Raw genomic sequence first — 24,579 nt, 5'->3', positions numbered from 1 at the left:
CCGCTACTACTTAAATGGCATGATTATATACTTTTCAGTGCTTATGCGCATTGAGTACAATAAGGCATACCTTGCAATATAACACTAGCCTTCCAGTTGGGTAGCGACAAATGACTGATTGGCACTTCCTTGTACTGATAAACAATAACCTTTGTCAATACTAACTGAATCATGAAGATATAAAAAGAGGAAGGATTTGCAAGCAGAAATAGACTTTTAATGGCAGTAAAAACTTTGCCTGTTGAACTCTAAAACATTCAGGATCTCATATCCAACATCTTGGATCTTGCCCATTTTCTCAGCATGTGATTCACGGACACGTATTGCAGTTGGTGTTCGTCTGCATGACAGAAATAATGTACCAAATAAATATCAAATTGAAGAAAAATTAATTGTATACCTACACAAATAGTAACAACTTACAAGCAAACTAATTCAACACCCTATCTTAGCAAAAATTGGAAATAAGAAATTAAACGAATGTGACAGGGTTAAATCAGATACAGCAGTAAGATGTTCTGGGGTAGAAGAAATTGGCCCCTATAGAAACTAAACCTGGACTCACCCTGGACTCCTGTTGAATGGTATTCTCACTGATGCCAACATACGCTATTGACGCTCTTAATATGTCTAGTTTGTCATCAATTGGAAGCTCCATTGGTCAAAGCCCCTAGAAAACCCTAGAAGCCCCGCATCAGTTGAGGATTTTGAAGATACAGAGCCATGAATTTTCCTTAGAGATCATCTTTGTTGTATTCTCCTCATCGAGACAATTCCATTGGTATGTGGATCATTGACTTTGTTGTATTCTCCTCATCAGGCCAATTCCAATGGTATGTGGATCGTCAAGCCAACTCCAACGGTACGTGGATCATGACGAGAGGCCTCACGGTTTGGGGGGTTTGGTAGTTATGCTTTATGCTTGTTTGAAGATGAAGGATCCAATTTGTGGGTAAAATCCCAACAAATTAATGATGTGGCAACTTATTATTTGCTGGACCAATCACAAAGTGAAGAGGTCTCCTTAATAAAAATAAATTAAAGCATCTGTCACTAAGTTGTGGGCATCAAACTTTAATTCAAAATAACATTAACACCAATAAGGGTTTTGACTTCAACAAGTTTTTTGGATTTTAATTTAAAATAGCCATCAATTTCAAGTCGGCTTCACACTCAAACTTTAATGTTCCCTCCCTTTTGGAATTTGATTAGCCCTCTATGAACAATAAAAGGTGTCAATTGCTCTCCAAAAAATTGTATGAATTAAATGAAGATCTAGGGACTTAGCTCTGAAATTACTCTCAGCCCTAAGGAGTTCTTGAAGATCTAACAAGAGGCAGTTCTGAAAGGTTTTGTGGGTTTTTGTTATATGGTTTATGGGATTCGATTGGTCTATCTTGCAGGTGTTTCTGAAGGCATGAAGCAGCCGAGTCCTTTATCCTTCTGTAGGGCATCTCTCTAATCAGGTTGTGGCAGTTACAGTGGCATGTCTCTTGTTCAACTTTGATCTGGACTCTTCGTTGAAGGTTTCGCTAGTTATATCTCTTAATATTTGCAGTCATGTACAACTGGTTATACATCACGTTAAACACTGGTACTAGGACGAGGTTTCATTGACAATGGTCTGGAATTCTCTGAAATTAAATGCAGACTATTGCCAAACATATATACATGTACCCTGTGGCCTTGATGACTAATCCTCTGCGGTATACTTCTGGGCAATAAACTAAACATTTCAACCTGTATCTATTACAAATTTTTCAGAGACAGCATGCAAATTGTTATCAATAAGTGTGGCTCCTGTTGTGAACAGAAACATGCAGCCTTATTTCTGTAAGTTTCGAACTGTGGGCTAGAAATCTTGTTAGTGTGGTATGTATCTCATTAATCCAGCATTTGTTTCAGGCCTCCATCTACTTGATCCGGCCCTAGTTCTCTGTCCTCAAATACAGTAACTTGTGTGTTTTGGCATCATTGTAATCATTGGTTAAAGCTCCTCTCTGCCCCTGAAGTTGATATGCTAGTTCCTGCTTCCAATAGGTGATAACTAACCTAATCTGGATCACCTTTCTGCATATAGCTTACCCTATATCTTGACCATCTCAAGATTGCAGAACTCAATTAGAAGGTCTGTAGAAAGTAATATATATAATACTGAAAAGCAGTGCGACTAGATCACTGGTGCACTGGAGAGAAAGTCTTGACGTCTATGGAGCGATTGAGTGTGGACTGAAGAAGGGCAGGAACTTGACTCTATCAACGACCCGTGTTCTTCTACAGCTGTATTTGCTCAGTCTTCAAAAGGAATTCGAGCCGCTTCCAAGAATGCATATGACTCTATAACAGCACTTCGAACTCAAGCGAACGACCCATTTCTCTGACTAAACTATATTAAAACCTTGCACTTAGCTGGCTTTACATTAGTTGATATATCATCACATTATATCGACAAATTGTAAGGAGATCAACACATAATTTTTTATATGGCTATGGTATGAACAGAGTCACTGGACCAGATCCATGTGCGCTCCATTTGGAAGTCAATATATGTATAATAAAAAATATCAGATGGGTCAAAAGTTGCTATGCCATGTGAGTTGAAGACTAAGATTCGATCCACATTTGGTTTGGAGTATGAAATTAACCTTTAACTTTAAGGTTTCATTTGTCGAAGCAAAAAAAATTATGCAATTCGTAGAACAGACTGTTAGAAAGTGGCAATATATATAATTTGCCTTGATAGGGGCACTTTGTCTGACAATTAATTGCAAATTCTGTTCTGGGGTTTTGGGGCTTGATTTTGATCAAAATTGAAAATCGAAAGAAGCATTGAGAATCGAGATCAGAGCTCAGTGACTGATTATAGTGGCATTGTTATGTAACAGTTTGGGGAGCAGATGCCAGTATTTGAATGGCTAAATGAGGTTGTCAGCTTGATTATGTTTAAGTGATGATATTTGTAAACAAAAGGGTTTGATATGCAGGTTGAGCAAAAGCAAAATTTTTGTTGACAATTATACAGCCGTAAGATTTGTTATTTAGATTGAGCAGAGATGAGTTGCTCAGCAGCTAGGGCTTGATGTGCACATTGGGCAAAGGCAGAATTGTCTATGACAGTTGATATTGACAGCTAGGGTTTGATGCTATGTTGCAGGAAACGTTGGTCCTAAGAGCATTTCTGGGCTGAACGAAACAGAAATGCAGAAACACATTTGGTATGGCCTGGAAATGCGTTTCAGGTCATACTGCCATGTTTCATGTGGGGGAAACATGGCCCAGTATGGCCTGAAACGCGTTTCCAGGTCATACAGCCACGTTTCAGCAATAAAGTGAGCTTTTTTCATTTTTTTCGTTTTCTTTTTATTCTCTCCCTGCAAATTCAGAAGTCATAGACGGAGTTATTGAAGATTGGAAACAATTTTTTTTGTGTGGGGCAACCTAATGTTCAAGCCTATGGCCCTAGTGTTGATATGCAGTTCGTGGTAATGTTAAATTCTTTAAGTAAAAATTTTAAATTCTTAAATTCTTAAATTTTTAATATTACCATGAAATGACTCATCAGGATGTTTGAGAGTGGTTTCGCCCTCATTGGATTTCATATGGAGAAAGTAGAATTTTAGATCTCACTCAAAATCTAGCAGACTTATATGTTTTTCAAGATTTCAAGATTGGGGGAATTGCAATGTTTCCATTGGATTTTGTCATGTACTAGGGTATAGAACTTGTATTTATTCAAGAGAAACAAGCCCTCTATGTAGGGGAGACTCCCAATAATCAAGAGCACCTAGGGTACTAGGGTATGGAACTTGTATGTAATCAAGAGCACTAAGGTCGTTTGACTATGCAAGAGGAGACTCCCAATCAAGCACGAGACAAGAAATTAGAAATTTCTCGTGGCTGATTTTGGATATTGCTATTTTCTTTATGTGATCATTCATGAGTAAATGTGATGTAAATTTAAAGACTTATAGTTTATGCATTGACATTGGACAATTTAATCATAATGTAATAAATTAGAATGTATCATGTATGATTTATGATTGCACATATTTCTTAAATGTACTAATTAATATATATATTGTGTTTTCCCGTTTCCAAAATTTGGGGGGGGCATGTTTCATACCCATACCCGTTTCGGAAACTCGTACTCGTTTCCCTGTATCGTGCAACTTAGGTTTGATGTGAAGATTGATTTGATCGACAAATATTGTTTTGCAATTTCCTTATATTGATTTTGAGCGCAGGTAGATCCAACCTGAAAATTGTGAAACGTGGACCGTTCATTGATCAGGGTGGCCGGTTGGTGCGAGCCAGGAAAGTGGTCTCCTTCAAGTTGGAGCTTGATAACACTTCAAAGTGGTAGGGTGGCGCTAGGGCAAGTTGGTGTATGCACAAGATGTTGGAGCATCCGTCCAATTGCAACTAGTAAATAGGGTGTCCGAGCATCCTTTTGGTTGGAGCATGTAAACCAAGGCGTTGGAGTGTCCTCCCAGTTGCAGCTGGTAAACAGAGCATTCAAGTGTCCTATAAGTTGGAGCCTATAAACAGGGGGTTGGAGCCTCCCTCAATTGGAGCTGAAAATATTGATGTACATTTTATAGAAAGACAAATATTAAGAAGTGTTTGGTAGCTTTAGTCCGTAAGGGGTTTCCACCTAAAAATCTGTGTCTACTATCTTTATTATTGTGCATTGTTGAATGGTGTTGATGAGTGTTTATATTTAATAACAATTAATGCTATGTGAAGTTAATATATACTAATTGATAATAAATACTAATTCACCCCCCTCCCAGTGTTTCCAACAATTCCTACACTTAATAGCATATGCATGAATTGTTGAATAATTTGATATTGGATCCACACATAATCAGAATGATTTAACAAATGTTGATAAATTATCATCTTTATTCTGCAAGATGAGATAAGAGAAGGGAAGATAAGATAAGATAATTTTATCAATGTCCATGAATGACCAAAAAAGTAGGTCAGACAAATTTAAAAGTACCCGTAACAACATAATGTAGGAGAAACAATGATACTCCTAAATGTTGGAAAATGCAATATGTCAACTATTAATTCCAATTTTCCTTAACCATAATATTTGCTTGTGAACTTAGTCAGTCTTCTTGTATTCTATATTTAGACTTTTTCACCAAACAAATATCAAGAGCAAAAATAGTAGCAACAAAGGACACAGACATCAGGCTCTCAGCCAGGGAAAAACCCCTCCAAAGGGAAAATTGAGAAAAATTCTTCTCTTCTTATGGAATCTTCAAATGAGACAACTGAGACCCAAACTTTAGACAAAGTCCTCCTCTTAACACCAAGTCAACCCTTCAAAGAGACCTTCCAACAACATCTGTTACCACTCAATCTAGGAGGGGTCTTAGGACGGATTCCAAAGAGGAAACTACTAGACCAAGTGGCAACAATGGGACAAAGACTTACTGCCACCTCAATCAATGTCCCCTGCTATTTATGGACTTTCACTGATGGGAGGAGTCTCAGTGTTAGGAAAATCACCATGAATGGTATGTCAATGATGTAGTTTTAGTGATTTCAAGAGCCCATTCATAGGAGAGATTCAGATGATATAGCTTACTTGCTCAAGAAGTAAGGTCTATGGCTCTCCAAGAAAGGTTTGAAGGGAGTCCTAGACCCAGGGATTAGGGATATTTCATGATATAAGATGCCCTAGACCTAAGAATCCTAAGAGAATAGGGTTTCTAAGATGATCTTTGTGAAATTGGAAGTGATAAGGGTGTGGGACCACCAAGAAGCCCAAGTGGACCTATTGCACACATTTTGTCAAAGTTCCAAGGAAGCAATTGTACCATATTTTTCAAAGGATCGGGATCATCACTGAACACTTTGAATCATTGTAAACCCATTCTGCAAAATTTATAGTGTAAATGATGCTAGTAAGACAATGTATGTATGTAACAACCTAGGTAAACCTATTATTTTGGCGACATATTTCATCCTAGGAGGTTTTTCATCTCACAGGTTCATTTGTGTTTCTAAACATGGATGATTGGCAGAGTTTTTCCCTCCAGCCTCACCCCAAAGCTAGGGTGGAATTTATCATCAAAGTCTTAGGTGAGTCCTACTGCTTTAGTCAAGTCTTCTGTAACAGTGATTTGGAAAATAATTTAAGCTAATTGGCTAAATTATGTTATTACAAGTCAATTGGTCTACTAGATCATATTGTGTCGCAGAATTTGGTGTGTATTTTGAGGGTCTATAATGAACGGGTATTCCCCCTTTGAAGGTTGAAATATGTAAAATCTTATGTAAAAAATATTTTAGTGCATGGTTAAAATATTAGAGGGTTGATAAATTATTAATCCTCTCATATGTCAATTAATTATATTTTTTTGCAAAAATAAATTAAAATTTTAAACCAGAAATTTAATTAATTAGAGTCAAAATTAAATTGCTAAGGAAATTAAATTCTCGAAGTGGAAAAAATCGTGGGTCTTGAAGAAATTAATTTTTGGAGGTCCCCCACCAAGGGAACATTGGAAATTTCAAGAAAATTTGGACCCTTAAGCCTTGGTGGTCAAGTCAAAGTTAAATTTTTGAGGACATTAGCTCAAAGTAATTATTTTTGAGCTAATAAAAACGGGTTTAATGAGGAATTCGAAAATTCCTCAAAAATAATTATTTGGACGTCATAGATTAAAAGATTATCAAAGATTTATCAACAGCTGAGATTATTTTGACGGGGATCAAGACAATGAACCATTACTTTTCCACTTTGAGGATTTATCTATAAATTAGAGGCTAAGTCACTTGACACGGGGATTCGAGTGTCGGATTTGGACACATTGATCCCCAGGAACAGGACACATAGGATTCGTTATATATTATTTTATTAAAATATATATATATATATATATATATATAAAAAAAAAAAATATATATATATATAGATATAGATATATATAAAATTAGATATTTCTTACACAAATTCTCATTAATGATACAAATTCATTGATTTCAAACATAGATCTTAATCTAGATGTTAGTTTTATTGTTTACAAAGTAAGTTGGTAACATTATAGCATGCATAGTACATACAAAATTCAAATATCTACATAAACCCTCACAAACCTCATAAACCCTCCCAAACCTCATAAACCCTCACTCATAAAACCTCACAAACCTCATAAACCTCATAAACCCTCACTCACAAACCTCATAAACCCTCCCACATAAACCTCATACACCCTCACTTTTTTGGGATTTGAATCCCAAAATCAGGACACGAAGTGTCCTAACGGGACACAACCGGGATTCGATGGTGTCCTGTTAGGACACGTGGTGTCCCATTTTAGGATTTGAATTCCCATCGAATCATGTCGGATTCATGGGATTCGGACACGTGGCATGTTTTGGATGAATCCGGTTTCATAGATTAGAGGTCATTTGTGTCCCAAGCCATCTGATTTTGGCTAATGTAACTATGTAAATCTCATGTAAAGCTACTGTCCCGCTGGGAACGTTTTGAATAATCATAATAAAGACTTTGGGGTGCAATTCATGGTGTCTCTGATCTACTGATTTGTGGTATGTGTTGGGTACGAGCATTCCTATATCGTGCTTTAAAATTTTTATTGAACCATTATTTCATTGTATGTGATAGGAACATTATATTGGTAAGTTGTGGGATTATCTTAGGTGATCCAATTTACGATGTGTTTAACGGTTTATCCTTCAAAAAATATATAGTGTTTGCAAATTCCCCAGCCCTTGGGCTCCAAGTTCACAAACTGTGGACACAGGCTGACTATGTTTGGATCCTGAATATTTTGGTTTTTCTAACTTCGCTAAGGTTGTTGTTTAGCAAGTATCTTTCGAAATACATTTATCCATTTATCAAAGAATTTACAAATTATTATTTCTCAAAAAAAAATTAAGCCTTGTACACGTGTATTTTGTAAATATATTTGTAAAATTCATGAATATTTTTATGGTTTTTCTAACTTCGCTAACGTTGTTGTTTAGCAAGTATCTTTCGAAATACATTTATCCATTTATCAATAAATTTACAAATTAATATTTCTCAAAAAAAAATTAAGCCTTGTACACGTGTATTTTGTAAATATATTTGTAAAATAAAATTTTGTAAATAGTTTTATTTTCTAACCCAGGTTTGCAACTAGGGTTTTGGGGTTTTGAGATTTATTTTAAATTTTTGTATATATTTGGGTTTTGGGCTCTGTTATGAAACCAACTCACAAAAAGATAGATGAACGCCTTAAAAATAAGCCTCTTCGAGGGGGCAACCTCCTTTACATTACACAAATGAACAATTCTTGGATGATACAAATGACAAGACCTCCTTTTTATATATAGGAGTCTAAGGGGTCATAATATAATCAGAGCCGACAAAACTATAATAAAGTAAGGGCACAATAATAACAATAGTGGGCTTCTATGGGGCACAATAGTAACAATATCAGGACTACATGGGTACAACAATATAATAAGGGGGTTGTACTAATAACAATAAAGGGTTACAACTTACACTAGTAGTATAGGGGCCTAACATGCCCCTCTCCTTCAAAAAGTGTTGTCCTCAACACTTGAGTAGTTCTTGATACTTCTGTAGAAAATTCTTGTCCTCCCATATGGAATCTTCAGCGGGTAAGTTCTTCCACTTGATTAGATACTCTGAAATTGGTCGATTTCGTAGCTGTCGGGTTCTTGATTCTGTGACTGCTTTAGGTTCCAATATGATTTTTCATTCCTCTTCAAGTTTTGGCAATATTTTTTGAATTGGGATCTTCTGCAACTTTTGAATGAGTGGCCACACTTCTTCATCCTTCTTCCATTCATCCCTTGCTTCGTTTATCCAATCTCGTTGGATAATAGAAATAGAACAAAACAATGCTTCCACATCCTCATCCTTTCTTGAGAGTGCATCTGCAACAAAATTTTGCTTCCCTTTTGTATAGATGATGTCAAAGTCATAATCTAACATATTTGTGACCCATTTTTTTTGTTCTTCTAAAGATAATATCTGTTCTAAAAGGTATCTAAGACTATCATAATCCATTTTTACCTTGAAGTGTCTTCCCATTGGGTAAGGTTGCCATTTCTTAAGTGCATGTAGTATTGCCAACATTTCCTTCTCATAAATAGCTTGCTTGAGATGTAGTCGTAAAATTACCCAATCACCTACATCAAAACATTTTTCACTGCGATGTTGATCTACCTGTTGTTTCATTTGATTCTGCACCAAAGTGGTGTTATCCTTTAAAAGTTGGAGAACTTGTTGTTGATGCTCAATGTGATCTTTCACTGCTTGAACCTTTTTCTTCTTGATATGTCCTTCTATCTTTAGAGTTTGAGGAGTGGTAATTTCTTCCAAGGCTTTACAAGATATGGTCGGATTCATTTCTTGATGCTCGATGTGATTTTTCACTTTTTGAACATTTTTCTTCTTGATATGTCCTTCTATCTTGATAGTTTGAGGAGTGGTAATTCCGACCAATGCATTACAAGATATGGTTGGATTCATTTCTTCTTTCTCGATGTGATCTTTCACTTCTTGAACCCTTTTCTCCTTGATATTTCCTTATATCTTGAGAGTTTGAGGAGTGGTAATTCTTGCCAATGCTTTACAAGATATGGTCGGATTCATTTCTTCTTTCTTTGGAATTGGGTCCTGGCGTATATCCTCTTCTTTTGGTCTTCTGGACCATTTTCTTCCTCCTCTTCATACTCTATGTAAAATAATTTCTTCTCAGCACACTTATGACCTTTACTGCATTTGCTATCACAATTGTAACAAAGCCATTTTTCTCTTTTTCTTCCAATTGTTGTGGTGTAACCCTTGTAGGTTGTGGAAGGCTAGGAGAAACAACACTTCCATTATTATAGTTGTGAGTGGTAGACTTCCTTGTTGCCGTAATTATACTTTCCACTTTGTAACAAATCCCTTTTACTCTTTCCAATTGTTGTGGTGTTGTTCTAAAAAAGGTGTTGCTCTTTGTATCCTCATAATGTGCTATCGTTTCCTCCGTGAAAATTGACCACGTAACAAGTTGTTTATGAGAACAAAGCCCTTTATACCATAAAAATTGATTCGGTTCTAAATATGAAGATGCAATACATACCTTTTGTAATAGTGGTACACCATGTAGATCAAAATATTTCTCCATCTGTAGTATCCAATTTACTGGATCATTGCCATCAAACTTCCTCATATCGTCTTTTCTTGATTTCAGGAGCTCGATCTTGAACGATTGTATATCTGTACTTTCGAATCTTTAAGTTTTGAAATTGCGACCTGCAGTAGCCCTTTGTGTCCTCTTTCCAATGCCACCAGTCTGATCGAATTTAGATTCTCCAACAAAGAGTTATGCACAATATCCCAAGATGACCTGATTTTATACATTTTCAGAAGAGCGAACTTGTATGAAGTCACACGTGTCACTGTTTTGACCTTCGGGTCTAAAAAATTTGCACAAGAAACTATGGTCCGTCCCCTTTCTGTACCTTGTTACGAAATTTCAATCTGATGCTTAGATAGAAAGTTATGACGATTTTCCCCAAGTCACCTGTTTGGAATGTAATTCAAGAGTCTGCAAAAAGACCAACTTCCTCAGATCATATCTCCGCAAATATAGCGTGAAAAGCTCTGAAATTCGGACCCGAGCTTCAGTGCGATTTCGTCTCAAAATGGGTTTTTTTTCGCTTCTGAAATGTCGCAGAAAAAAAGTTATAGCGAAAATGCCACGATAACCTATTTGGAGTAGCAAAACCCTAGAATCCAAAGCTCTGATACCAAATGTTATCAAACCAGCTCAAAAAAAATAGAAAAGATAGATGAACGCCTTAGAAATAAGCCTCTTCGAAGGGGCAACCTCCTTTACATTACACAAATGAACAATTTTTGGATGATACAAATGACAAGACCTCATTTCTATATATAGGAGTCTAAGGGGTCATAATATAATCAGAGCCAACATAACTATAATAATGTAAGGGCACAATAATAACAATAGTGGGCTTCTATGGGGCACAATAGTAACAATATGGGGACTACATGGGTACAACAATATAATAAGGGGGTTGTACTAATAATAATAAAGGGTTACAATAGTAGTATAGGGGCCTAACAGGCTCTTTAATTTTATTTGTGTAGTTAAGCCTCAAGCTAGATATGAAGAATTTCAAGGGTTTCAAGGGTTCCAGTCCTAGGAATAATTTTCGGTGAGGGTTTCTAGAGGTGGATCTAGGCCTTGAAAGGCAAGATCCACGATCTTTTTCCCTTCTAAACTCAGCACTCAAGCAAAAGAGGAAAACGCCTAACCCTTTGGAGGTGATTTCATGGCATTTTTTTGGGCAAATATGAAGAGTCTAAGGTGAATTTTGTGTTTTGAGGGGCATCCAAAAATTTTAGGCCTCTTGGGCTTCAGCGTAGCCCTCTTTCCCCTTGGTCGTGGGCCTCTTTCCATTATCGTGGCTTTCTTCCCTTCATTCCCTCCCTGCTGCAGGCCTGAAGGCATTTTTCCTTGCCTCTTCACTCCTCGGCCCCTCTCTTTCTCACCTCCTCTGCCATCCGCTCTTCCTTATCCCCTCACGGCAGCCCTTCTTCCTCTCCCCAAGCCTGCCGCAGCCTCTTTTCTCCTCGCTACCCTTCCTTCCAAATCTCTGTGGCCTCATCTCTCCTCCTAACCCTCTCCCATGCCTCCGTCCTCTTCCTCTTATCCTTTGTTGCCTCATGGCAGCCTCTCAAGCTTACCTGCAAGCCCTACAGGATTGTTCCTCCCTTACTGTGGCCCTAGCAAGTTCTTCAGTCCCCTGTCGTTGCCTTGTTCCCTTGGCCGCAGGCATCAAAGGGCTCAAACCCTCCTCGGCAAGCCTCCAATTCCCCTCCAATGGTTTCTTTTTCTCTGATGAAGCCTTATTTCCCCTCACACCAGTCTCTCCTGACCTCCCTTCCCCTCATCTCGGCCACTGCTGGTAACAGTTTCATTTTTGGAGTAATTTTCATTGAGTTTTGCAGAGAGTTTAGGCCACAATTTTGCTCTCACAGGCAGTCATACTACCAGGCGGACTTTGGGCAAATAAGACTATCAATTTCTGGGCCAAAAGGCCTGAAGGTTTGCACCTTCTAAACCCTACTTATATCACTGATTACCTACAGCAGTATAGTTTTATTTTATCAGTGATGTTTAGCTCACTTAGATAATACAAAAACTCATTTCACATAAGCTTTAAATCATTAGTAAATCATTGCAAGGACTGGGTTTCTATTTGACTCATTTGTTTTATGAAAAAATCTGATCTCTGAAATCTGAACACAACAGTGGCACAATTTTCTCTTTATTTGCATTTCAAGTTGCTTTTTAAATAAATTGAATATTTTCATCTTGTTTAAGGCATTTGGCATAAATGTAGCTCACTGTTAGGTCTCTCCTCTTAAGTAATCTAATGCTTCCATAAAGCTTACTTGCTGATGTGATTGGAACATTAATGATCTAGGGCTTTCTCTTGTTTATATTCATAATCACTCACTGTTATCATCACATTTATAGAATTTCCATTGTTGCATGCTCTTTGTAGAAAAGGCTTGTCTAATGTGCTTTTATGAAAGAGGATTGTTGGCATTGTAACATTGAATACTAACTTTCTCTTATCTTGTGAGTTCCATAAATTTCAAATTTGCACCAATAGGCTCACTCACAAAGCACTTGAAACATTAAAACTATAATCCCATAATTGTGTTGAATATATTTGGTTAATGGCATTAAAGTATTTTGATCAGAGAATATTATTGAGTGCCTCTTAAGTGATTGAGAATCTAATTGATAATCACTGTGATATCTAAGATCAGGGAATTGGTGAATTTAATTGCTTATATCTTTAATAATTGGTATTGAGCATTATTGATGTACTTTAGAGGTTTCCAAATACATAAGAACATTGGTAATCTTACTGAGTAATCATCATTGGCATCTGAAAGCATTAGATAATCATCTACATGGATAAGTGCTTTGGCCTCTCTAATTGCTATCATTACCAATTATTGGTTAGTATATTTGTGGATGATAATTTTATCTTGAACTCTTAAGCAATCATATTGTGGATCTCTCTTGTTTATGGTTAGCACATATCAATTGGCACATTGTTTTGTATATGAGATTGCCATTTTTGTTTGTTCATTAAGTACTCTTGTCATGAGATTAATCCATAACCAAGTACTTAAAAGTACTAAGCAATCTCACATCAAGGTCACTCGACTCATCGTGCATTTGAATCCAAGAATTACTTATGCATTTAATAACTTACCTCCAAGCATAAGCTTGGTTGATAGACTTCTAGGGCCACCCATCTCACTTATCTTGAGGGATTCGGTACCTTTCTAGTGGTTAACATGATGAACTTGCAGTCGTCAGAGCCACAATCTTTGCAGCATTAGAGGCAACAGGTGGTTGGAAAACAGGGGGAGGTATTGTTAATCAAGCCCTTGCTTGCTTCCCGTTGGCTTCCATCGCACAACCTACTCTAAAGATTGGTCCCAAAACAGTTAAGAGTAAGGTCATACTTAGCATAGGCATATAAATAAAAATAACAAAGATTCTTGCATCACATCTAGGTCTTAAGATTTGCATAGCATATAGGTTAGTAAGCATTCAAGCAACGATTGTCCATCCGATTACTTAGCATTTGATTTATTATAACCAAGAAATTGACTCCATAAGGCACTAGTATCGAATTTGAATTCAATCTAATCCTTAAATCTTGCTTAAATCATGTCTCCTGGACTCATTGGTTGCCAACTTATCCTTCATCATCACATTTCCATAGGGACTACCCCCCATGTCCTGTTGTTGGGAGAGAACTAGAACGGAGAGGTCGAGGATCAAAGCGACAACCCCTGACCTGTGTCATTATCGCAATGCCTGTACAATATGAGCGACAACAGGACCAAAACAAGGTCAAGGATTTAGGGTGAAACTTCAAACAAAGACTCTTGACCAAGTAAGGGAAGTAAAAAGGATCAAAGAAAATAGATTTGACTTGAATTTTCAATACAATGATCCTTGATGAAGCCACTAACCAATGAAACCTGGGGCCAATAACAGAGTTGGAGCTAGGGCTTGGGATAATTCCAAATCTAGCCACGGGAATTCTTTCAAAATTTGTGAGAGCCTCAAGGACACCCCAAGGCAGTTCCTCCCCAAATCGCTCACCAAATGGATGGTTGCAATAGATTTTTGTGTGATGTCCTAGGAGACACTAGGGTTAGGGCTTAGAAAGAGAGAGAGAGAGACGTGAAAACATATTCGTTTAGGTGATCACCTGGGATCAGTGCCTAGCCTATTGGGAGAATAGAGACCATGAGATTTCAACCTTCAGAGTTCCTCCCCAAATCGCTCACCAAATGGATGGTTGCAATAGATTTTGTGTGATGTCCTAGGAGACACTAGGGTTAGGGCTTAGAAAGAGAGAGAGAGAGACGTGAAAACATATTCGTTTAGGTGATCATCTGGGATCAGTGCCTAGCCTATTGGGAGAATAGAGACCATGAGATTTCAACCTTCAGAGTTCTTTTACCCGGTCCAGCAGTTCCCCAGCAACTTCATATAGCCCTAAATGCAGCAACTAGGTATCCATAGAAATTTATACTTCTTATTGCTACAATTTGATGACTTATCAAGGAATTATGAAGATAATGTACCCCTAGGAACATTCATTCACTATACTGAAACATGTAACATATGCAATACCCTCACAAAATCAGAATTCCGAGAATGTTTCAGCAGATAGAGTTGAGCATATTTGTACACATGATGATAGGATGACACATTGATCAATGGACAGGTTTTACAGGTGGAATTCTCCCTAGTTGAGAGGGAGTGTTAAAAATATGCAACTGCGGTCAAATTCCACTTTGGACTACTCATTTGATGGAGATGATGATGGCATTGAGTTCCTCTTTTCGAGAGGACCAAAATCAACCTAAAGATCACCTTATTCGGACAAGCAGAAGTTGGTTTTTGATTTTGTGCACCCACTCATGGATATTGGATTAGGTCAGCTTCACTATCATGCACACTTGGACAAGTTGGCCTCAACATCAAATGGATATTGTTGGACACCCCTAGAAGCCTATAAATACAAGTGACCTAGAAGCTCATTTGGACATCATCACATCAAGCATCTTCTTCTCTTCTATCTGATTTGGTTCGACACATTGGCAAAGGAAAAGGTCGTACAAGGGTCTGAAGTCACAAATTTGAAGTTTGCACAAAATGAGGGTTTTTGTTCCGGACACACGCACAGCACTGGGAAATTTAGTCCACTGATGCACGCATGCCAAGGCCAAGGTAGCATCCAGGGAGCTACACACGCACGCATGCCAAGGCCAAGGTAGCATCCAAGGAGCTACACACGCACGCACGCTAACCTAAAGGGACATTCCAAGGGTTTGACTACAATTGACCATCATCCGAAGTTTTTTGAAGTCTGAATCAAGTTGTCTCTGATATATTCTGCCACTGTAAATTGGTTTCTGAAGTTGTTGGGTTGTATTGTTGATCATATTGTATTGGGCTCATTGTACTCTCTACTAAACATTTTATGACAATCTAATAAAAGAAGAATTTCAAAGGGTTTTCCCCCTAGTGGGGTTTTTCCCTGGTCTTTGACCAAATCTGGTGTCTCTTGTTGATGTGTTGATTGTCTTCTTTGTCATTGCATATATTGTTCTATCTTCAATTATTGTTGATGAATGGAAAGACTAATTTTAAATAGAAATATTGCTAATTGAAGTTTTGAATTGGGCTAAAGTAATTGATTGAGCATAGAACAATCTGAAAATTAACATTGTGTGTGCCCATCTACCAAGGTTACCAGGACCTTAGTGGCCCATGCTAAAAAGATCGGTAGCAAGGGGCACCCAAATGTCCCCCGTTTCAAGGGCGAAAGCCCAGGAGTCCACCACAAAAGTGAAACAACCCACACTGAATTTCCCTGAGTCTACCTATAAAGGGGACATAGGGAAATGCTCCCATCCCAAAAACACGAAAAGCATAGTCTGTGCTCCCCACCTAGGGGAGCGCATCCCATTGAACATTGATTATTACACACAGACTCTTTTCAACTTTCTCTTATCATTTTAACGCAATAGATAGTTTCCATCAAATGTCAATATTCACATTGCATGCGTGCACTATTTGAAATCATTTCCTCAAAGTCGACAATCACACAACCAAGAAAAGGTCACTGAAACACACCAAGCACGTTAATGTACTATATGTGGACTACAAGTCATTTTAATACCTCCTCTTGGGGGCCAATAAAGATTTACATATAACATCACATCACACAAACAAGACAGCAATCAACAAGAGGAAATCTTTCCCCACCTGTAAAAGAAGAAGCCAAAATTCTTTGCCGCAATCACAAGGGCAGATTCATCTGGGGAAGCAGCCTGATATGTTATTTTCTCTGGTGATTCATTGCCTTCAGGTAACACTGTATGACATATTGCAAGGCATCTGAAAAATTCCTGCATTTAGAACTTTGAGAAATCATTTTTTCTGAAATTCAAGCTCAGAATGAAAAAAAAAATGATAGAATAAGCATGACCACAATAAAAACTAGTGTTAAATCTGATTATCAAAGTAAAGACAAGTCAAATACCGCTAAGCTATAAATAGATACAGGATTTCTTCAACTTATTAAGAGGTTACAACAATCAGAAACACAACAAATTTCATTTGATGATGCTCAGAATGTTACGACAATTAAAATCAAAGGATGTGCAAGCCCTAGATATGAAATCTATAAACTGTTTTTTGTTCTACACATTGGTGATGTTTTAGAAAGAATCATGTGCCATTTTGCAATCAAATTCATCACAAAAAACCTCACTTTTAGCTTGCAGAAACACAGGAATGACTCTTCTTGGTATAACTATTAGCAACAGAATTTACAAGTCTAGAAACCTTAATGGTCAATCAACTTTTCTTAAGAGTTGGATCCTTTATATAAAATCTTTCCACATAAATTTTAGCTCTTGTAGCCATGGGGTTAGAGCTCAACTAGATTGCCTTTTAGGATATCAAGATCACAAAGAAACAGACATACAAATAACAGTCAATGTCTTCAATCTAGTTTTGACCTTTGCACAGCCCAAATGCATGGGCAAAAATACTAGAAAGACAATACATCAAAGCCCATAACAATCAAGCTAGGTTCAATGCCCTAGGATGGTGCAGTGTTAGAGAACTTGAATTTGAATTTAGCAGAGGCAAACAACACACTACAGAAGGAAGCTGACCCACTGTGCACCAAGGAAACAAGATTCAACTTTTATCCTCAATATCAGAACTTTTGAAAAGGTGTTTATACAAGAGGTTTGTAGGACTAGGAGCCTAGAAAACAGGTTTAGTGCATCAATACAACTTATCAGGCAGGCGGTTCAGGCATCAATATCAAACACAAGATCAGAAAGGAAATGGAGTGTATCTTGCTTATTCAAGAGGTAAATACTAAGTTGCACGAAACGGGGAAACGGGTACGAGTTTCCGAAACGGGCACGGATACAAAACATGACCCCCCCAAATTTTGGAAACGGGGAAACGCAATATATATATATATATATATATAGATAGATATATATATATATATATATATATATATATATATATATATAGATATATATTAGGACATTTAAGAAATATGTGCAATCATAAACCATTTATGATACATTCTAATTTATTACATTATGATTAAATTGTCAATTGTCAATGCATAAACTATAAGTCTCTAAATTTACATCACATTTACTCATGAATGATCACATAATGAAAATAGAAATATCCAAAATCAACCATGAGAAATTTCTAATTTCTTGTCTCGTGCTTGATTGGGAGTCTCCTCCTACATAGTCGAACGACCTTAGTGCTCTTGATTAAATACAAGTTTCATACCCTAGTACCCCACATGCTCTTGATTATTGGGAGTCTCCCACACATAGAGGGTTTGGTTCTCTTGATTAAATACAAGTTCCATACCCTAGTACATGACAAAATCCAATGGAAACATTGCAATCTCCCCAATCCTGAAATCCTGAAAAACAGATAATTCTGCTGGATTCTGAGTGAAATCTAACATTCTACTTTCTCTATAGGAAATCCAATGAGGCCAAAACCACTCTCAAACATCCTGAGTCATTTCATGGTAATGTTAAAAATTTAAGTAAAAGGATGAAAATGAAAAATAAAGGAGAATATCACTTTTACTTTAAGAATTTAACATGGACATTACCATGAACTGCATATCAACACTAGGGCCATAGGCTTGAACATTTGGCTGCCCCACTCAAAAAAATCCTTTTTTTTATAACTTGAGAGACATCTAGAAGCATCTATACTGCCCCTCTACCACCTGTTACTTGATGTACTAGCTTGATTTCCCCTGTTGAATCATCTGCACTAGAAAATCGAACTTCCCAAATCATTAAGTATCTGCACTAGTGTGTTCTCCAACTACCCATCAACTTCTTATAATCTTCTGTTGGACCTCCAACGGCCAAGATTAAAACTTAATCAAGGGCCAAGACAATATCTGGGTTGATCCGCGTGAGTTTCTAGATGATTCGCACCTTTCTCAATTAATTCTGATTAATAAACCAGTTTTCCTAAGTTTAGACTTAGGAAATATTTAAAATAGGCTAATAATCTAATTGAGACACTTCTAGGTGGAATATCCAAAAACGATTTCCGAGTTATGGAAAACTCCTATGTTTTAGCCTCTCCACAAAGTTTCAAGACTAGAACACATCCGATGCTACAAAAACTAGCACTCCCTCTTAGCGAGGAAGGTGTTCTAGTGCTACATTGCTTCAACACCTTGACTCTGTGTCACTCTTTGTCACGTTGTTGATGTCTGGCCACTAATGTTTACATGCCATTACCCACCAACCATTGCGCATCTCTGATGTTGCATTTGTGATGTTGCTGACAATGTTGTACTGCTGCCAAATTTGCATCTGCACTGCAACTCCCTCTCATATGTTGTTGTTGCTACTGCACCCACTGCAACTGAGAAGCATCCTAAATAATGTCCCTGCTACTGAAATGGGTTCTCCACCATACCCAACTATTGTCTACAATAGACGAACTTAGCTCTTCCTAGAGCTTTCGTTAATATATCTGCAACCTACTCATCTATGGGAACATATTGTAGTTGGACCGCTTCGCGCTCCACGCAATCTCTGATAAAATGAAGTCAATTATCTATGTGTTTTGACCTATCATGAAACACTAGATTCTCAGAGAGCTTGATGCAACTCTGATTATCACAGTAGACACTAGTCGCCTCCATCATCTGCCTGAACAAGCTTACCAGCAGCTTTCGAAGCAATATAGCTTTGCACATAGTTGTGCTTGCTGCCATATACTCTGCTTCTACAAAGCTCAATGCTATTGCCTTCTGCTTCTTGTTGCACCAAGAAACCACTCGTGATCCAATGCTGAAGCAATACCCAAAGGTACTTTACTTGTCCACTGAACTGCCTACCCAATGTGCATCTGTGAACCCACATAATCTGACATCATCCCCTCAATTATATCTCAACCCATACTCGATCGTGCCGCGCACATACCTCAAAATATCCCTTGCTATTGTCCAATGTACCCTCTTCGGTTCCACCATGAACTGACTGAGAGTATTCACTGTGAAGCAGATATCTGGTCTAGTGTTGACTAGATACATTAGAGAACCGATGAGTTATCTATACAAGGTGGGGTCAACATCCTTGTCATCTGATGCATCTATTTTCTTCCAATTGGTGATCATGGGCGTAGAGATGTGTCTAGAATCCTGCATTCTGAATCTCTTCAAAATATTTGTAGCATATCTTCCTTTCCCAAGGAAGATCTCCCCCAACTTCTACCACACTTCCAATCCTACGAAATAGTGCATTAACCCTAAATCCTTCATGTCAAACTTTGCTGCCAGGTTCCTCTTGCAATCTTCTATGAGCCCTGATGACCCTGTCAGGCAAAGATCATCCACATACAATACTAGGATGAGTGATTCATCCTCTTCCAACAAATAGTAAAGGTTGGGATCTACGTCACTCTTGACGAATCCCATCTGCTACAAGTCGTTGTCAATTCGATAGTACCATGCCTTAATAACACCTTAGTCCCAGTTAATGTCTTAGATCCTTCTATTAGTGTCTTAGAAATGACACTTGCATCCTTGAGTTGGCGGATCCTTGAAATAGTGTCATTCACACTTGGATCTTTGATGTCTTGAATACCTTGGCAGTGATGGTATCCATAGCATTGCATACATTGATAATCTTCTTATGAGAACTTTTCAAAGGAAGTATTGCCGTTGTACCATTTATCAATTATGAATACCTCCCTAGTTAAGAGGCAGTGCTGTAGAATGTAACTAGTATATGTCTTCATAATTGTATTTGGCTCGTGACATGATATAATTATTAGTGTACTTGTCAAATGAAAGAAAAAGATTTTTTTTGTAAAAGGAAACTATTTATTTAAAGCATAGGTTTCATGCTCAATGTATTTGGGTCCTAGGTCAAAGCACCCATTGTGTGCTCTATGGTTTTTGTCTTGAGTCAAAGTCAATGTCATAATGTAAAAGACCCCATTGGGCACTTGTAACAAGAAAGAAAATACTATTTTGTTGTTTAGAATGGTCTACAAATACCCCAAGATCAAGTTGGCTAGCCACTGTTTAAGTCGGCCTAGAGAGGCCTATTCTAACCCAGCGTAGGCCTACATAAAAAGGACTTTGACCACACTTCGAAACACACTTATCTCTCATCTCATGATATGATCTATATCCAAAAGAAAGTGCGAGGGTCTTGAAGAGAAAGAAACCTAGCAAAGAAGGAAGAGGATGTGGATCTCTTGTTTTTTGAAGTTTCTCTTTGATCAGCTCCCACATGCGAATTTTTCTGTGGTCACTAAGGTTTCCACAGGTTTGAAGAAGAGCAGAAGCAGTTGCAGACATTATTACGAGCACAGATCTCTTTGTTGGTGGTTGTCCTGATCTTGGTGAGTCTGGTTTGTGTCTAAGGTCTTGGAAGTCTTCTTTAAAACTGATTCTATAAGAACAGAGTTCTCTGGTTTTCCCCTTGGACGGGTTTTTCCCTAGCTTGGAGCCTATCTTTGGTGTTCTATTGTTGTGTTTATGAATAAGAATGACATGGGTCACTCTATCTTTCGAGTTAGTCACTCTCTTACAACAAATCAGTTCAGATCATCAGAATTTATTACTGCAATATCAAGTCTTCAGAACAGAAATCCTTGCTATTCATCTGCTTCCTATATGCTTCCAATCAGAAGGTGAAATGATTCTACTGTTGGCTCATCTAGAAGAATACCTTTTAGCTCTTTGTCAGTTTGCCTTGTTATTAACTTTTCTGCAACAGCTTGACTGGATCAGTAGCAATGCAAACTGCTGAGGATGAGAAGCATTGTTCAATGTTTCTTGCATCAAGGTCAAACCTTAGTCAGCACAGTCACTACCTTTGTTTGTCAGTACGTTCATACCACTGTTGAGTACTTACAACAAAATTTTTGTTAATGATACTTCACTTCTGCAACAGCTTCAAGAGACATACAGGACTGTCTCTTAACAAGAGACACCAAGCACATATACTAAAGGTGACACATAAATTTCAAAACCCTTGCTTCAGAACCATTAATACAATAGTGATAAAAGGGCCCTTACAAAAGACAAGACCCTTACAACAATATTGCTAATGAGACCTTAAGAAAATTAGCTCTTCCTTGTGATGTGCCTATAAAAAATTCAATGCCCTAGAGATATCCGAGAAACACTGATGCTGATATCCTTGTAGCTGAGAGACTCTACAATGAGCAACTGTGTTTATAATGTTAGGGATTCTTCTGAAGCCTGTCAAGTATATGATCTTACTTCTACAAGAGAATCCTTGTTAACTTATGGTCTAAGTCACCTGACACGGGGATTCAGGACACTTAGGATTCGAGATTCGTGGTGTCAGATTCGGACACACTGACCCCCCGGAACAGGACACGTTAGGACACGTTATATATTATTTTATTAAAAAAATAGATATATATATATATATATATATATATATTTAAAATATATATATATATATATTAAAAATTAGATATTATCATATTTCTTACACAAATTTTAATTAATGATACAAACTTATTGATTTCAAACATAGATCTTCATCTATAGCTATTAGCATGCATAGTACATACAAAATTCAAATACATGTCAATCTATTATCTATTTCTTATGCTTGGCCCTCTTGCCACCACGAGAAATGTCTAATTTTTTAGTCTTGTTGGAAAATCAGGATCTTTGTCATTAATATCACCCTCTAAGCATTAATATCCAGAGGTATCTTTGTCATTACCTCTATATCTATATAGCTAAGTTGCAGGAAACGTGGCCCTAGGGGTCGTTTCCCCAGGGGAAACGAAACGAAACGCGTTTCCCCGTACCGTACGGCCTGGAAACGCGTTTCCGGCCGTACAGCCACGTTTCCCGAAACGGAAACGTGGCCGTACAGCCGGAAACACGTTTCCAGGCCGTACGGGCCACGTTTCCCCAAAAAAACAGTTGTTTTTTAATTTTTTTATTTTTTATTTTTTTTTTAATTTTTTTAGGGTTTCCAGGATGTTCTAAATTTAATCTTAATGTTTAAATGTAATAAATTATAATCATATAATGTAAATGTATCATTAATGCTTTATGATTGCACATATATATATATATATTAATAATTTTTAAATATTTTTAATATATATATATATATATATATATTCGCGTTTCCCCGTTTCCAAAATTTGGGGAGGTCGCGTTTCATATCGCTTCCCGTTTCGGAAACTCGTTTCCGTTTCCCTGTTTCGTGCAACTTAGCTGTATAGGGATCTTTGTCATTAATATCACCCTTTAAGCATTAACATAAGATAGAACAAGCATAACATGTCAAGTCAAGATTTTGTTTGAGTGATGCGTACATTGTTAGGAGGGTCATGATACAGGAGTTCGACAACCAATGTCACTAACATCAAGGTACATAGAGGGATTGGTGCTCTTGATTAAATACGAGTTCCATACCCTAATACATGACAAAATTCAATGGAAACATTGCAATCCCCCAATCCTAAAATCCTGAAAAACTGATAAGTCTGCTGTATTTTGAATGAAATCTAAAATTCTACTTTCTCCATATGAAATCCAATGAGGTCGGAACCACTCTCAAACATCCCGAGTCATTTCATGGTAATGTTAAAATTTAAGTAAAAGGATGTCCTTTTACTTTAAGAATTTAACATTACCATGAACAGGACACATTTCCCAAAATTGCGACACGCTTTTGAAAATCGTGACACGACCTTGGATTCGACGTGTCGGAAATATGATTTGGACACGAATCCGGACCAAATCGTGTCGGATTCGCTGGATTCGGGATTCGTAGGGGCTTTAGGACGAATCCAGTGACTTAGCTTATGGTGTATTTGCAACAGGTTCTTGAGTCCATAGTCAGGAGATGAGGCATAGATATTACAGGATTGAACTTGCTCAGGTCTGTAATGTAAAACTTCAAATGTTGCTACAATGCTTCAACCCTTATGCATAAATGCATGGAATACAGTGATCGGCTTGATTCTCATAGGCACATGTATGGACCTGCATATACAGACACAAGCTTTGTCAACAAAACTGCAAAAGTAGAATTAGCATATAGGATGGAAAGCACAGGCCAAACAAATTCAGACTGAGACCTCAATCCATAAGCTGCCTTTCTTCAAACTACTTAGATATCGATCATTGTCACAACGATGAATACAGTCCAGAATGTTGCTTGAGGTAGGCTTCAGTTTGGAGCTATTAGGCACAAGTTTATACGTTGGTTGATACAACCTTCAACAATGGTGTTGCCTTGCTAACATAGCCCACAGGACCACAAAGATTGGGGTTTTGGGATCCTTCAAATAATCAAGTGTAGCACTTCAGATATGCTGAAAAGGTAGCCTGCAATTCCTTCAACGAGCCCTAACAACAGTGGTTGTATTATTATGCAGATTCTTTAAGTCCTGAAGTCCAATTCTAAGAGATCAATATGCTAGATCGGCTACAAAATGAATAGGCTGGAAGGAGGTCAAAGCTTTACTGGTTTATATCCCAATCCACAGACCTGAGGAGTCCAAATTGTGCACAGCACCTTGCCGTAACGGAGAGTCGAGACCTTTCACGGGTAAGAGCTGCAGGAGAAGTTGAATCAATGAATGCAGAGAAATATTCATGCATAGGATAGCTGCTGTAATAGAGGCCGAAGAGAATTGCTCCGCCTGCAAGAAGGATACCAATCAAATCCCATGCCAAAACAAAACAACGAAACCCTATAGCCCAGAAACACCCAAGAGGAGTTATAGCCCAAAACCCTTGAAACCAAACAAACAGTAACCCTCGCTTCTGATCTCCTTTTTCTTCAGGGCCGAAGGCAAAGAGCTCACATGCTCTTCTATTTGCCCATATGCAAGTGATAAGGAAGGTGCC

The 24,579-nt window shown here is 37.7% G+C and overlaps 1 protein-coding gene across 1 annotated transcript in view; it reads right to left on the bottom strand.

Annotated features, from left to right (window-relative positions):
* The window catches only part of ALA3 (aminophospholipid ATPase 3), a 289,031-nt gene that overhangs the window by 108,001 nt on the left and 156,451 nt on the right, over positions 1-24,579 (bottom strand). Inside the window, exons 16-18 of the mRNA XM_089411303.1 lie at positions 16,392-16,534; positions 239-340; positions 71-134 (exon numbers count right to left, since the gene is read on the bottom strand). Of these exons, the coding sequence (XP_089267429.1) occupies positions 71-134; positions 239-340; positions 16,392-16,534 (309 nt within the window). The remainder of the gene's footprint in view (positions 1-70; positions 135-238; positions 341-16,391; positions 16,535-24,579) is intronic.

This window comes from Pinus tabuliformis, chromosome 3_1 (genome assembly GCF_031772625.1).
Source record: "Pinus tabuliformis cultivar Carrire ecotype Pingquan chromosome 3_1, CPIR1, whole genome shotgun sequence".
Lineage (NCBI taxonomy): Eukaryota > Viridiplantae > Streptophyta > Pinopsida > Pinales > Pinaceae > Pinus > Pinus tabuliformis.
This window is presented reverse-complemented; position numbering and strand designations above follow the sequence as displayed.